The 14,589-nt window shown below is 46.6% G+C and overlaps 1 protein-coding gene across 2 annotated transcripts in view; it reads right to left on the bottom strand.

The window, feature by feature from the left end:
* The window catches only part of PTPRN2 (protein tyrosine phosphatase receptor type N2), a 720,648-nt gene that overhangs the window by 409,491 nt on the left and 296,568 nt on the right, over positions 1-14,589 (bottom strand). For both annotated transcript variants that reach the window (XM_055335454.1, XM_055335455.1), the window contains exons 7-8: positions 2,849-3,052; positions 1,591-1,631 (exon numbers count right to left, since the gene is read on the bottom strand). In XM_055335454.1, the coding sequence (XP_055191429.1) occupies positions 1,591-1,631; positions 2,849-3,052 (245 nt within the window). The remainder of the gene's footprint in view (positions 1-1,590; positions 1,632-2,848; positions 3,053-14,589) is intronic.

Genomic DNA, 14,589 nt, shown 5'->3' with positions numbered 1-14,589 from the left:
AGCGCCCATGAGCCGAGCCTCCAGCACTGCGTCCCGGGAAGCAGGCGGTCATAAGGCCGCTACTGCACAGGACAGAGACTTCGGGAGGCTAGCGAGAGTGAGGCGTCATGCTTGTTGGGCAGGTGCCTCCTTCCCATTGTGAGACCACACCTCTGAAGTGAGGCTACACGGAGAGATGAGAGGATGATCCCCGGACCCTCACCAATCACAGGTTTTTAGGAAACAAGGAAGCACTAGAAAGGGAAATAAATTATTCCCTGCTCACTGGAAATGGGACCTCATTCTTCTTTTTGTGTCTTGAAATATTTAAAGAAAATAGTATTTTGATAAAAACATTTGCTCCAATTTGGATCCTGAATAGTGCCAGTTAGCAGAGAGGGACAGAGCCCCGTCCTCAGGCTTTAGAAGGAAAGACAGTGGTGTTTTCACGCAAACTGTGTTCCATGATATGAGGAAACAACAGATGTTAATGAACAAACAAGAGCTCAGAAAATACGATGCTCAGATGCCCTTTCCAAAAAATTGCTTAAAAATGTACCCCAAGTAACAGAAAAATGAATCAAAATCTAACTTGTTCAGGATGTGAAGGTAGGGGCCTCAGAACCCCAGGATGTTCGTGGAATCAGTGTCGGCCGCAGCCCTGGCTCCTGCTGCTTGGCCAGCGTGGCCCACGTCTCCCCCTAACTGCCATGTCCCCTCCTCACTGAGACACAGCACCCCACTTCCAGGAAATGCTAAAGAGGACCACAGAGCTCTTCTTTTGCTATGTACTCAAGGCACTAAACCAAAAACCCCTAAGATGACCTGGAAAGAGAAGTGCTCACCGGGACACGTTTCCCACACTACGAGAGAGGAGTTCGTGGAACCACATCACACCACTGTCATTACTCCGCGTCCTTACCAAGGAGCGAAGGTTCCCAAGCGGGAAGCGCCCATAGAGCCCTGTGAGGGTGTCCCCCGTGATGGAGCACAGTTCTGTATGGCCTTCCTGACCAGTAGGAGACATCCCCTATCTGGACCATCCCACCCACACGTTATGAAGAACACCTGAGTGCAGCCAGCGCATCTAAGAAACTGCATTTTTATTTACTTAATTTTAATGAATTTAAATTTAAATAGACACATGTGGCTGGTGGCTACCACATGAGACACTGCGGGTCTACATGACCCAGGGCCTGTGAAGGTCTGACCTAAATGAACTTCGGGTGTCACGGCTCATGGGATGATCTCAAAGATGTTAAGTGGGGATGCGATGGTCTCAGCCCATGTCCCCAGGGAGGAAAATTCTAAGGAATATTATTTTTTCATTTGTATTAACCCTTTTTCCATATTTCTACAACAGGTAAATATTACTATACAATCTGAAAGTAGACACGAGTATAGATCGAAATGCACACAGGTTTTTATGCTCTTTTTATGCTTTTTCCCTAATTTAGAAATGTCCGAGTTTTTCCAAGGTTTTCTGGAAAAAAACCCAACCAACTAACACACGTTTGAATCATGCACATGTCCCCAAAGCGTGAACAGAAAGGTTACCAGGACAGCTCTAGGTCTAGGGTGAGCCCAACATGCAGACACGTGCCAGCATACCTCTTTGTAACGTGCATCTTCCCCGTCGGGCACTCGGTCACCTGTGAAAGACACAAGCATGTATCAGAACCCATGTGGAGAACACCACCGTCGGTGGAGCAGCACACCGCAGGACCCAACGGTCCGGGACAGAAGGGTGGGCAGAGCAATGCCAGCCAGGTTGCCACCAGGAAGGAGCACTTTCCTGTTGACAGCACAACCAGCACTCCATCAATGTCATGGATGGCGAGGGCCTCACCAGCTACAACACGTGGATTCACTGTGAGCTGCGTCCCCAGCAGCATACAGCTGTGCACCACCCTCAGCGGTGGGTCTCCGCTGGTCCCCATGGCACCCGCAGCCACCACGACTTACAGAAGAGCAGACAAAGGCATCTACACCAGACCCCGCGGTTAGGACATCTTCAAACCCATTACTTTGCCATGACGGTTGTTTCTCTAAATATTCCATCAGCGGTGCCGTCGGTGTGGAACGTGTGTAGGTGAAGCCCCAGATCCCGGGCACCGGTGAGATCCCCCTACCAGCACAGAGGCACCCGTCTCCATGTTTGTTGAGTGACTAGCACTACCTGGTCCTGCTGGAGCTCTGGCTCCTCTTCCACGCCCCGCCTCCAGCCCCAGGCCAGCCTGTCCCCAGGGGGAGGAATGGAGGACACAGCCATGTGCCATTCCACTTGTGCTTTGGCACACATGTTTGTGCGCCTACTACGTGCCAGGCATTGAACAGATGCTTTCATTTGGTTCCTGTGACTCCAAGAAGCAGTGAGGCAGAGACAAGGCCGTGCTCAGCCCTGCTCTGCCCTCAGCTCTAGGGATCCCATAGCTGTACAAGCGCTCGCGGGCATGGGGGAACTGGGGTGGGGGGCAGTCTCTGCTCTGCTCTGTCCCTGGAGCAGCCTCAGAGGCTGAGCCTCAAGCACACATTTGAATGAAGCCTTTTCACGTATTATTCAAATATTCGACTCTATCCACTCGCACAATCCAAACAGAAACACTTTCTATCACTCCTGTGTGTCCCTGACTCTGAGCCTCAGCACCAAAAGTGATTTGTCTTCCAACATAACTGCTTCACAGACTGCACCTGTTATGACAGCTTTTGGAGGAGGACGTTCAAACAAGTAAACCCCGTTGCTACAGATCCATGTCCTGGCGGCAGAGGGAATGCTTCACGGCCTGGTGAGCCAGGCCCTGCACAATGCAGTCTCATGGCACACCCCCCCAACCCTACTGACCACCATAACCCGGGCTGGGAGGCTCACCTGGTGGACCGTCTCCACCCTGCATGGCTTCTTCTGGCTTTCCTGGGGCTCCCTTCTCAGCACCATGAAGCTCTGGGTCAGTACCCACACCCTGCATGGCGGTAGCAATCATGTGGGCCATGTTGCCAAGGTCCAGGGGGCTCACACCCTCTGCACGCACTGGCGGCTTTCCCAGGTCCTTCAGGAGACTCTGGATCAGTGCTTCTGGGGACACAGAAAGGTGAGCACAGATGACACCAGCGAGGAACAGTCAGCACTGGAACCAGGAGGCAAGGAAATAAACGAGTGATGCAAACAGGGGTGTTGGGGGCACTAGCCAGGTCAACAGGGACACAGGGCTCGACTGGCAAGTGGCGGAGGTTCTATGCATGATGAGCACAGATGTGCAATTTAAACACTCGCTGGAGGGGCCCAGCCACAGACGGGCCTCAGAGGGCGATGGTTAGTGAATGTAGAGAAGAGACTGATTATCTAAGAACAGGGTGGAAAGGGAGTACCTAGGGGGCTCCACAGTGAAGTGTCTGCCCTTGGCTCTGGTCATGACCTGGGGCCCTGGGATCCAGTCCCTGCTCAGCAGGAAGCCTGCTTCTCCCTCTGCCCCTCACCCTGCTTGTTCTCTCTCTCTCTCTCTCTATCTCAAATAAATAAATAAATAAAATCTTTATTAAAAGAATAAAAGAATCGAGGAAGACGGAACAGAACATCAGCAGCCTGCAGAACCACATCAGGCATGACAGACAAATGGAGCAAGAAGGAAATGGGACAGAGAATGTGGCCAGAGAACTGAAGGGGAACAACCAACCCTGGCAACTCCCCAAACTGGTGAAGACCATGAACTTCAGAAGCTGCGGCTTGAATGCAGTTCAGAAAGAAGAGAAGGAAGGAGAAGCACAGGATGACTGTCAGAACAGCAGGTGGAGGAGACCTCCAATGGCAGACAGGGCCCAGGACGCCAGGGAGGTAGGCGAGGAGGGTGCAGGGAGGGCGCAGGAAGGGCACTGGGAGGGCGGGAGGGAGGGCACAGGGCAGGGCAGGGCAGGGCAGGGTGCAGGCCATGGCTGACTTAAAGCAAAAGAGAGCCCAGGACAGTACATTTCCTGTGGGGATGGTGTCTTTGACATCATCTTGCCACGTAGTTGACCATACACACACAAATGACGTATCTGAAGTGTTAAAGGAAAAAAAAAAACCATTTCATTCAGAAGTGGGTATCCAGTGAAAATGCCCTTCAAGCATAAGGGTGAGGGGAAGACGTGTCTACATGACAGGGGCTGAGCTGACCAGGAGGGTGATGCCTGCTGTAAACAGGCCTGGAGCAGGTGCAGAAGAGCTGCACGGTGATGGCGGGTGCGGGGACCGTAGCCTGCCCTCCCTCAATGCCCCTGAGGGCAGCTGACCCCACAAGGAGGGGCAATCTCTTGAAGGTGGGCTTTATAGGACGTGTTGGTGTAAAATTCATGGCCCAGGAGGAGGACCTAACCACCTATTGTAAGGCTGGTCTGCACTTCCCATGCGGTGTGCAGCGGTGACTCTACACAGACCACTTCCAACGAGGTTCCCTAATTCAAAGGCATTTCAACGGAAAAAAGGAAATACGTTCTTAAAAGGTGATGAAACAAAAATCTCTGGCATAAGACTCTTGTCCAGAATGTATATTTAAAGACTCCCATAATGACAATCAATAATAAAGAGGGAAACACCCCAAAAATAAGCAAAGAAAATACACAAGTGGCCCAGGAGTGCATGGCGAGTGCACAGGACTATGAGCAATCCCTGAGAGGCTAATTAAAACCATATTTCATGCCTGCTGATATGACTCGATTTTAAGAGACTGAGAACAAACTGTGGAGAAGATGTGGAGCCGAGGCCTCATTCGCCCCAGGTGGTGGGAGGTGGAAGCTTTACAGCCCCCAGGATGTCCTGTCCGCAGTTACTTAGTGAGCGTGGCCCCCCATACACCTAGAAATGGGTTCAAGATCCATTGTCCACCAACGATGCCCAGGAGACCGTGTCAAGCAGACTTCTTCACAACAGCTAAGCAAACAGAAAACCCTCTCAAAGCCCCTGAGTCCACCAACAGGAGAGAGGATGAATGGCCCGCCATCCATCTGCGTCAGCAACGATGAGCAACTGACGCGTGCAAAAACAGGGATGAGCCCAGAAGGGATTTCATCACCGAAGAGCACACATGATCCTCTCGGAAGGAGGGGACTTCAAGACTGGGTGGGGCCAGCGGGGGGTGGGGGCAGGGACCCTCAGAGGTGACCGGGATGTGTCACGCGTCCATCACACATACACACACCAACGCTCTTGGCATCTGCGCATCCCAGGGTACATACATCGCCCTCCGTAGCTTCTGGAATTACCTGGCTTGAGAAAGTGGACAAGAAGCCCCTGCCCGCAGCAGTAGGGCTCATGACCAATGTCATCCACACAGGGAGCAGATGCGGCCTGCACTGTCTTCCTGTCTGCCTCAATGGGCAAGGCCTCTGCTCACTCTTGCCTCCTTCCTGCACCAGCCGCTGTGCCCACCTGTCCCATGCACCACGTTCTCCATATCCCTGTGTCCCCACGTTGCAGGAACAGGCAGGGGTGCGTGTGGTGAGGGAGTGGGGTGTTCTGTGGCAGGATTTCTGTCAGGATTGTTATTGGCTACAGCTGAGACATTGGTTTCTCAGGACACATTCAAAATTCTCAGGATTTCTGTCAGGATTGTTATTGGCTACAGCTGAGACATTGGTTTCTCAGGACACATTCAAAATTCTCCTTGGTCTCATCACATCCATTGAGCTGGATTCACATGAAGAAATGTGGACTTCTTTCCGGTGGGGCGTGCACTGAGGCCATTTAGGAGAAAGAGCACTACACTGCACCCCAAACGTTCTTCAGGAAGCCAAGAGCTGATGGCGCTGCCATTGGATTCCTCTCTCCACTAGTTCTCCCACTGTGTGGTCCTGGACAAGCGCCTAGATCTCCCTGGAGCTCAGGCCCCTTATGTGTGACGGGGACAAGTGAGGCAGGCATAGAAATCACTTATCCAGTGGTAGGCATACCATAAGTGCCTAACAGCCAGAACTATTATCATGATGATGAGGCGATGGTCAGGAATAACCTAGCCCTCCACCGGTTTTCATCCCTTACAGTCCACTGCACATACACAGCCTGGGTGTCCATGGTGAGTGCTAGCTACAGTTCAGCATAATCCACACACAAAAAGCAGAGAACACACCCCCTGTCCATCAGAATGCTTAGTTGTGCCAGGTGACTACTGCCTCCCAGTTTCTTCAAGATTCAATTTAGGATTATGCTTTCTGAGATGGTTCTCTCCAAAGTATTAACCCTCATTTAAAAAACTGTTGATCTCAGTTATTAAAGTCAGACCCCAGGCTCCATCTACCCACCCATATACCCATCCATGCATCCATCCATCTACCCATCCATCCACCCATCCATTCATCCATCCATCCATCCATCCATCCATCCGTCCAGCCATCCATTCAGCCATCCATCTGCCCACTCACCCATCTATCCATCATCCATCACCCATCCATTCATCCACCCACCCATCCATCCACCCACCCATCCATCTACCCATCCACTCAACTACTCATCCATTCACTCATCCACCCATCCACCCACTCATCTATCCATCCATGCATCCATGCATCCAACTACCCATCCACTTACCCATCCATACACCTATCCGTCTATTTAACCATCCATTCACCCATCCACGCACCCAGCCACCCATCCACCCATCCACCCATTTACCTATCCACTCATCCACCCATCCACTCTCCCATTCACCTATCCGTTCACCTTTTCACTTCACTAACTGGTACTGGGTACTTATTGTGTTCAGAACCTTGAGTAAGAATCACTATGAGAAAGGATAATGAATTAAAGGCAGTTTGCTGCAGAGCTATAATAGGATTCACACATACATATCAAAATGTTTTAGAAGCCAGAGAGACTTGTCTACTGGAGAGTATTAAGCAAACTTAATATATGGGATAGACCAACCATAGAGACCATGTAAGAACATCAAAGGACAGCACAACTCAATAAGTCATTTTACTTTCCTCCTAAAACAGACAAGTATTTGAACTGACATGTTATTCAAACTGTCACTTATTACCCTATCTGTAGGCAAATGTCTTTCCTGAAATTCAACCAAACAACCTCCAAACTTTAAATCTACGTTTAAATTTTACTCTCAGAAATCAATAATTAGGGATGCCTGGGTGGCACAGTGGTTGAGTATATGCCTTCGGTTCAGGGCATGATACTGGGGTCCAGGGATAGAGTCCTGCATCAGGCTCCCTGCATGGAACTTGCTTCTCCCTCTGCCTTTGTCTCTGCCTCTCTCTCTGTCTCTCATAAATAAATAAATAAATAAATAAAAATCTTTTTATTTTTTAAAAAAAGAAATCAACAATTAAATTGACAAACTTAGATCTGACAAAGTCATTTACAAAACTTGTAAAATATAAAAATATAAAACTTAGCTTTTGCTAAAATAAAGTTTTAAAAATTCTTATTTATAATTTTTTTAATTTTATTTATTTGTTTGAGAGAGAGACAGACAGAGAGAGAGAGAGAGAGAACAAGCACACAAGCAGGGGGAGTGGCAGAGGAAATGAGAGAAGACCCCCTGCTGAGCAGGGAGCAGACATGGGGCTTGATCCCAGGACCCTGAGGTAATGACCTGAGCTGAAGGCAGATGCTTAGCTGACTGAGTCACCTAGGCACCTCTTATTATTTATTATTTCTAATCAAGGTAACCCAATTAATTTACTGATTTTTTTTTAAAAAAAAAGATAAACCCAAATCATGTCTTTAAAAAAATCTTATAGTATAATTCTGGGGTCTGAATTACCCTGAGCAAAACTATTCCATTAAAAATGCCAAGAATGTATTTCAAATATAATGTCAATAAAAAACATGAAACAATAACCTAGACTAAAAAGCAAGCACAGGTCTTTGTTGTTTATTATATCTCTAGCAGTATCAACACATCCACTTTCAAGCAGCCTGCATTGTTGCAGTGATGGCATAGAAGGTGAGAAAAGACAACACCTAAAATTAGAGACCATGCAGCAGGTGGCCAAGGCTTGTCACAGTGGGGTGATGCTCCCTGTGTGCCCCCCTCCTTTGAGGGGGGCAGTGTGCTGAAGAACATACCACAATGCCCCCAGATATTCACCAAGGTGCAACACATTTATGAGAAACTTTTAACAAGTGTTGAATCAAAAATATGTTTCTGGTGAATGCAAACTCAACCAGAAAAATCACTGGATAAAAACATTCCATTCCCAAGCACCTTGTTTAACCGAGGAGTCATGCCCTGTCAGACCACCCCCATCTATCCTAACAGGGCTCCTCAAGGTGGAATCCCTGCATACCCCCACTCTGCACCTAATGGCAGTGGGCAGAGGACATCACATACCTCCCCGTGGCAACATTGCAGACTAAATTAAGCCCCTGAGTCAAAGTTTACTGTCTACCTGGGCAGAACATTTCCTCTCCGAGCCCTACTGTCTCCAGATGTAAGAACACATCCTGATGGGATTATTGGGCTGGAACTACCAGGTAAAGGGACCAGAAGAATGACCACAATGATGATTCAGATCCTGGGTTGCAGCACATTGGCCTTGGATGAAGCTGTGAAGCAGGCTAGACTCTCACATCCCTGCCCGTGTGTACCCCTCACTCTCTGTGCATCTTCTGTGTAGAAGTCCAAGGTCTGGTCATGTCCCCAGGTGTCCAAACAGCCCCTCCCTTTTGCCCTCACTGACCCACCCAGGTTGCTCTTCAGGCAGCCTCTCTCTGTGTTGCTCGTGGTATGGGTGACTCATTCCAGGTCTCACTAAGGTTATTGATAATCAGTGATATATGCCCCCCAGAGGTACTTGAATTTAAACAGAAGAGTTCAGGAGATCCTCTCTTTCCTTCTTCCCTTGCACATTTTGTATGCACAGCTACTTTTCAAGTGCAGGAATAAGGCAGTTAACAAAGCCCTAGCTTTCATGAAACATTCATCCACATCAGAAGAGAAAGAAAACAAGCAACCGAAAACACAAATACATAGAATATCTGGTGCTGACAGGAGCTATGGAAAAATAATGCAGGGTCTGGAAGATGGGGGAGGTGGGAAGGTTTACTGTAAAATAATTCCCACTTGAAAGGTTTACTGTAAAAACTAAAGTGTGTAGATTGTCTACCACATATCTAATACAGTGAATGTGAAATTGTGTCCCTCTTCTAATAATCTGTTCCAACATTTAAGAACTCAGAGAAATTCTTATTGTTACCATACATCTTTTTTTCTTCAGCTTCCTTCAGTCTGTTCTCATTATCTGGAGAAGAACAGGAATAGATCCCCACATGATAAAACTCATATTCTTTAAGATAAAGATCAGAGAACAGGGAAGACTCTTAGAATGGCTATAATATGAAATATCTGTCTCCAAAATGGAATAATAAAATATAATTCCCAAAATTGTCTCCTCTCATCCAAAAAAGAAACCTTTCAGGTTTCATTAGTGAAAAACAACTTTAAAAACATTCAAAGTGGCTGACCAGCTTATGATGAGAACAATTAACGCATATCAGAAGTCATCTCTCACGCCACCTCTGTAAACCACACTGAGTTATCTCAAAGGCATCCACTGTCAATCATTTGAAGATGAACAGAAATCAAAAATCCTTTTTAAAAAGTCCAGCTATCCCTGGTGGATTGAAGAGGGACCGTGGCCCAGAGCACAATCAAATACCACGTGCATCAAAGTGGAACATTCTTTTGTTCCATCAACTGCACCATATAATTCTGAGACCCGGGCAGCTAATAATGACATTTTAAGTAGCTTTCAATGCTCCAAGTGGGCTCTAGCAGAGCAATTACACAAATGTCAGGACATCAAATATGTAAGTCCTGGAGTAAGAGATCAACCCACAAGCACAACTGCTACAAGCCTGACCTACTGAAATTATATGTCTTAATAGGGTCCCTCAGACAAAATGTTATAAGCTTTAGCGAATAAGCAATGTTGTGTGGATAATCTCACTACAAAATTGCTTTAACAAGGAAGATGTGGTTCATGTATAACAGCTCTTGCTCTTAAATGCCTTTATCACCATGCGTATATGCAAGTATACAATGTAGCCATGTCCAAACACACACCATCATCATCATCAGAATCATCTCTACCACCATCACCACTGTCATCATGATCATCATCATCACCACCACCTTCATCCATCATCGCCACCACCATCATCATCCATCATCACCTCACCATCATCACCACCACCACCACCACCACCACCACCATCATCACCACCACCACTATCATCACCATCGCCCAGTCTCTCTATTACATGTAATACTAAGACGAAGAACAAAAAAAAATCAAATTAGGTTTGGATTAACTGTGTCACTTCAGTTGGTGGTGGAGTTGGCAGTCCGATTGCCTTCTTAAAGGATGCTTCATTGAAATTCCTACTAATAAAAACCTTCATACTCAAAATGGTAACTGACTTATGACAAGGGAAGGTGGCCTGGACATGTGCTGGATGGCAAATGCCAGACTAGGATATAAAACTGTACAGAGATGGCCAAGAGTACTAACTGAATTTTTTCTACATTAGCCAAATAAGCTTACCAGCAGAATATTTGGATCCCAGTCATAGAAACACCCTCTGAATGGCAAGAGTTGTTAATTACCTCCTAGTAGCTCTATCTGGTGGAGGACCAGTGTGCACAGTTAATACATATCTGTAGCTAAGAACTCAACTTATGATCACATCCAAACCAGTCACTACCCCACAGTGCCCTGGGAACTCAACACCCTGGCTCCACTCTGTGGGGGGCCACTGATATTCTCACATGAGAGAAAGGGAAGATTGCCTCTGACCCTTCAGCTCTTTCCTGAGACCCATTCTATGCCTTTGGAAGGTAAAAATCGCTAGATTCAATGGTCTCCACTAACCCAGAGTTTTCAGTTGGAAATGTGTCAGGAAGCTGACATTATATGTGAGGGTTGATAGGCAGCAAGGAGAGTGCACTTGTTCTGTGTTGTTCCAGGAGGCCTTCCTGGTGGAAAGCAACAGGAATAATGGTTGCAGTAAGTTATCTTTAGGTGCCCTACCCATTAACCATCTAAAAAGGCAAATTTTAACTCCATACTACTCTATATAAAGAACTTTCTAGAAAACACATCAGGTTCCTTATGGAATGACCTCCCAGGGAAGCAATGAGGTCACAAGTGCTTAAGGGAAGGCTGTGGGTTCATCTGCCAGATATGTTGTTATATGGGAGCAGAGTGTATGACTCCCCAGGCTCCTTTCAAATCTGAACAGTGAATCTTTGCTGGTGCAGAAGTCAAGGAAAATGATGTCTGAGGCAAGGAGGAAGGCATGGGATTGGGGCGATGTGGAGTTAGGATCCCTGGTCACACCAGCTGCTCTCCCTGCACAGCTGAGCACCCCCATTCAGGTGTCTCCCACTTCAAGGATACTGGGCAGGTGGGGTGGGATCAGAAGACAAGATAAGAGGAGCCATTTTCCTGCTGCATAAGCCACAGACTGATACCCAGAGACTCCCTTGCCCTGCTTCTGCTTCTCCTCCACCCTGGGAAAGAGTAGACTATTTGCTGACCCCACAACATGGTGAGAAGCTAAAATAAAAGCTTCAGGCATTTTATACCAAATGTGAGACTAAATTCCACTGAAACGAGAGGTATTTTGGTAACACAGGTGCCTTCTTCCTTGTGTCCTAGATAAACCCCAGGGAAAGGCATGTAGCCAGGATGAAGAATTTATTGACACTTCCTCATGGAGCAGGCTCCGAGAAGCAGACTCTTTACTCCAGTGACTAAGTGATCAATCTGGTCCTGTTTTTTGTTTTGTTTTGTTTTGTTTTGTTTTGGGGGGGGGTGTTTGTTTGTTTTTTAACCAAAAGTTTAGAGCAACACTGGTCTTCACTCAAATGTGGATGGATTTTTTTTTTTTTTTTAGAAAATGAAAAAGGCAGCAGTACTTCCTTTAAAGTGAAAATGACTGCAAAATTGTGGGCATATATTCTCCAGGGCGACAGAAGCACTTGAATCTGGTTTTTCAATATTATAATCTATGAAAAGACCTGGTTCAGTACCCTCCTGAGATTGAGGGATGCAAGGTATACTCTTTGCTCTGTATGAATTTTCAGGTTGGGACTCCCACCATCAACACAAATAGAAAAGTTAACAATACAACTGGCAAATGCAGGACTTCAAAATCATGGGAAGTTCAAATGGGAAGAGGCTTAAAAATATACTTATCACAACACTCTTATCTTGAATGAAGGAAGAGAATAAGAAAGGCTATGTGACTGGCTAGCACTCAGCAGGTGTTCTGCAAATGAGTGAATTCATGAGTAAACTTGCTAAGAGTCACATAGAAAACTGCACAGCCAGTAAAGAAAGGCCTTCAGACTTCCGCCCCAGTAAATGTTCCATATCAGCACAACAGAATCCATTTTAGTACAGGTGGTGGGGGTGTGGAGAACTCATTACCTTAGCCATTCAAACTATAATGTAGTAAGACACCTGACTAGGAGAAACAACAAGGCATGCTGGGAAGAAGCTAGCATACAAAATACTTAGACCAAAAGTTCGTAGAGTAATACTCTGAATTAAATTATCCTATTTCCTAGTCCAGGCTCCACAAGATGTAGAATCAAGATGATAAAGAAAAAATTCCAACAGATTGGTTAGAAGTTTTGTTTCCTATGTGGTTGTGTTTTGAGTATTATCAGTGAGCAAGAATTAGATTGGGAGCTTCTACCAGTGGGCATACTGCATATTATTTGTCATTAGCTCTAGTTAACTGTTTAGAAAATTGTAGATGATGCATCATCATCCCCTCAGGTGGTTTGCATAATTATTTAGTTGTCATCATTGAGACTTGAGTTGGAAGAATGACTTTAGCCAAAATGTTTATAAAACCCATATGAAGAAAACTACACAACTCTGACAAAAGAAGTCAAAGAACTAAATAAATGGAGAGATATTCCATGTTCATGGATAGGAAAACCCAATACTGTCAAGATGTCAGGTCTTCCCAACTGATCTATAATTCAATGCAATCCCAATCAAAATACCAGCAAATTATTTTGTGGATATTGACAAACTGATTCCAAAGTTTATATGGAGAAGCAAAAGACCCAGAATAGCCACCCAATATTGAAGAAGAAAAAGGATGGAAGCATACCCTTAATGCTGTTCAACTGTACACTTAAAATGGTTAAGATGGTCCATTTTTATCATGTAAGGATGTGCAGAGTTCCCAGGACCTGCCTGAGTGGTAGTCTCTGGCTGGAGGAAGGACTAGCCCTGGGCCACAAGTACACAGAGGTTAGAGGGGTGGACATACCATTGTAAAGGCCCTCAACTCAGACGAGACACGGATGTGACTTTTGTCTTCTTTCGACACACCCATTATTCATACTCTACACAGTAACCATTTGTTCTTTTGTAACGGGTGGAAAGCACAACAGATCATCTCTACCAAACCAATTTCCACAGCAAACTGATCATCACGGAAACACAGACGACAGTCTATGGAGGAGTTCGCATGTGGGCGGCCACCAGGGCTCTATCCCTCATGGCCAAAGCCAGACGAGGGAAGCTTGAACCCTGCTTGGGAGCCTTGCCCCATGCTGTCTCCTTTCCTTTCAGGCTTACCCTGCCGTAAAGCTTTTTAAGAGGATAAGGTGTCGCTAACAAGTGACTGAAGGAAGAGAGCCTCTTTTCTACCCCAAATTTTTACCAAATGAGTATTTGCCACACAAATTAGGTGGATTTTTCCATCACTTCCTTGGTGATGGGTATGTAGGGTCTTCCCCTGGTTCAATGCAAAACCTGAACTTGGTGTTGCGGTAGGACTCGACCGTGCTGCAGACAGCAGCCTCTTTTCGGGGTCACACAGGTGCTCCTGGCCCTCAGCACCACCCACTTCCAGGTAGCCATGCCCCAGGGCTCTGGGACACCCAGCCGGCCAGGCCGTACCACCCTGAGGGGTTGTGGAACCCTCCCCTCTGACGTGCCGGCAGTTGCTTCCAGAGAAACAGGGTTTCTGCAGAGAATGGCCCATGGAGACGCTGTGCCCAGAGGCACTGAATCCACCGGCATGCACATTCTACAGGACCACGGCTGTTTGGCCAGTGGCACCGGAGGTCTCCAGGCATTTGGCTCCCTGAACACCAGCTAAATCCCAGGAGTGCACTGAGGCAGAGAGTTACTTTCAGGAAGCCTCTGGACTGCAAATTTAGAGGAAAGTTGGTCTTTTCCACTAAGTATGTAAGAAGAGAAATCTTTACCCTCCAACACTGGACACCTTGCCACGTGATCTTCTCTATGCTGCTCCTGCTAGAGGACACACACACACTTTTTTAAAAAATTCAATTAATTCAATATAGTACATACTTAGCTTCAATGTAGAGTTCAGTAATTATGAGGTACATGCTTCTGCACAGCAGAGAAAGCTAAACTGTGCCGCTGAAAGGTTATTTACAGCTTTAGAATCCAGGTACAATTAGCCAGAGAAACAGAGTAAACTGTGTTCAAATCTATATTTAATACAGTTGCCTCTTAGGAGACCCAACCCTGTCCTCAGTGACCTGATGTCGGGGTGACCCCAACTCTGTTCTCAGTGACCTGATGTCAGGGTGACCCCAGTTCTGTCTTCCATGACCTGACATC

Source organism: Nyctereutes procyonoides, unplaced genomic scaffold (genome assembly GCF_905146905.1).
Source record: "Nyctereutes procyonoides isolate TBG_1078 unplaced genomic scaffold, NYPRO_anot_genome, whole genome shotgun sequence".
Classification (NCBI taxonomy): Eukaryota; Metazoa; Chordata; class Mammalia; order Carnivora; family Canidae; genus Nyctereutes; species Nyctereutes procyonoides.
The sequence above is the reverse complement of the archived record's forward strand: the minus strand, read 5'-3'. Positions and strand labels throughout refer to the sequence as shown.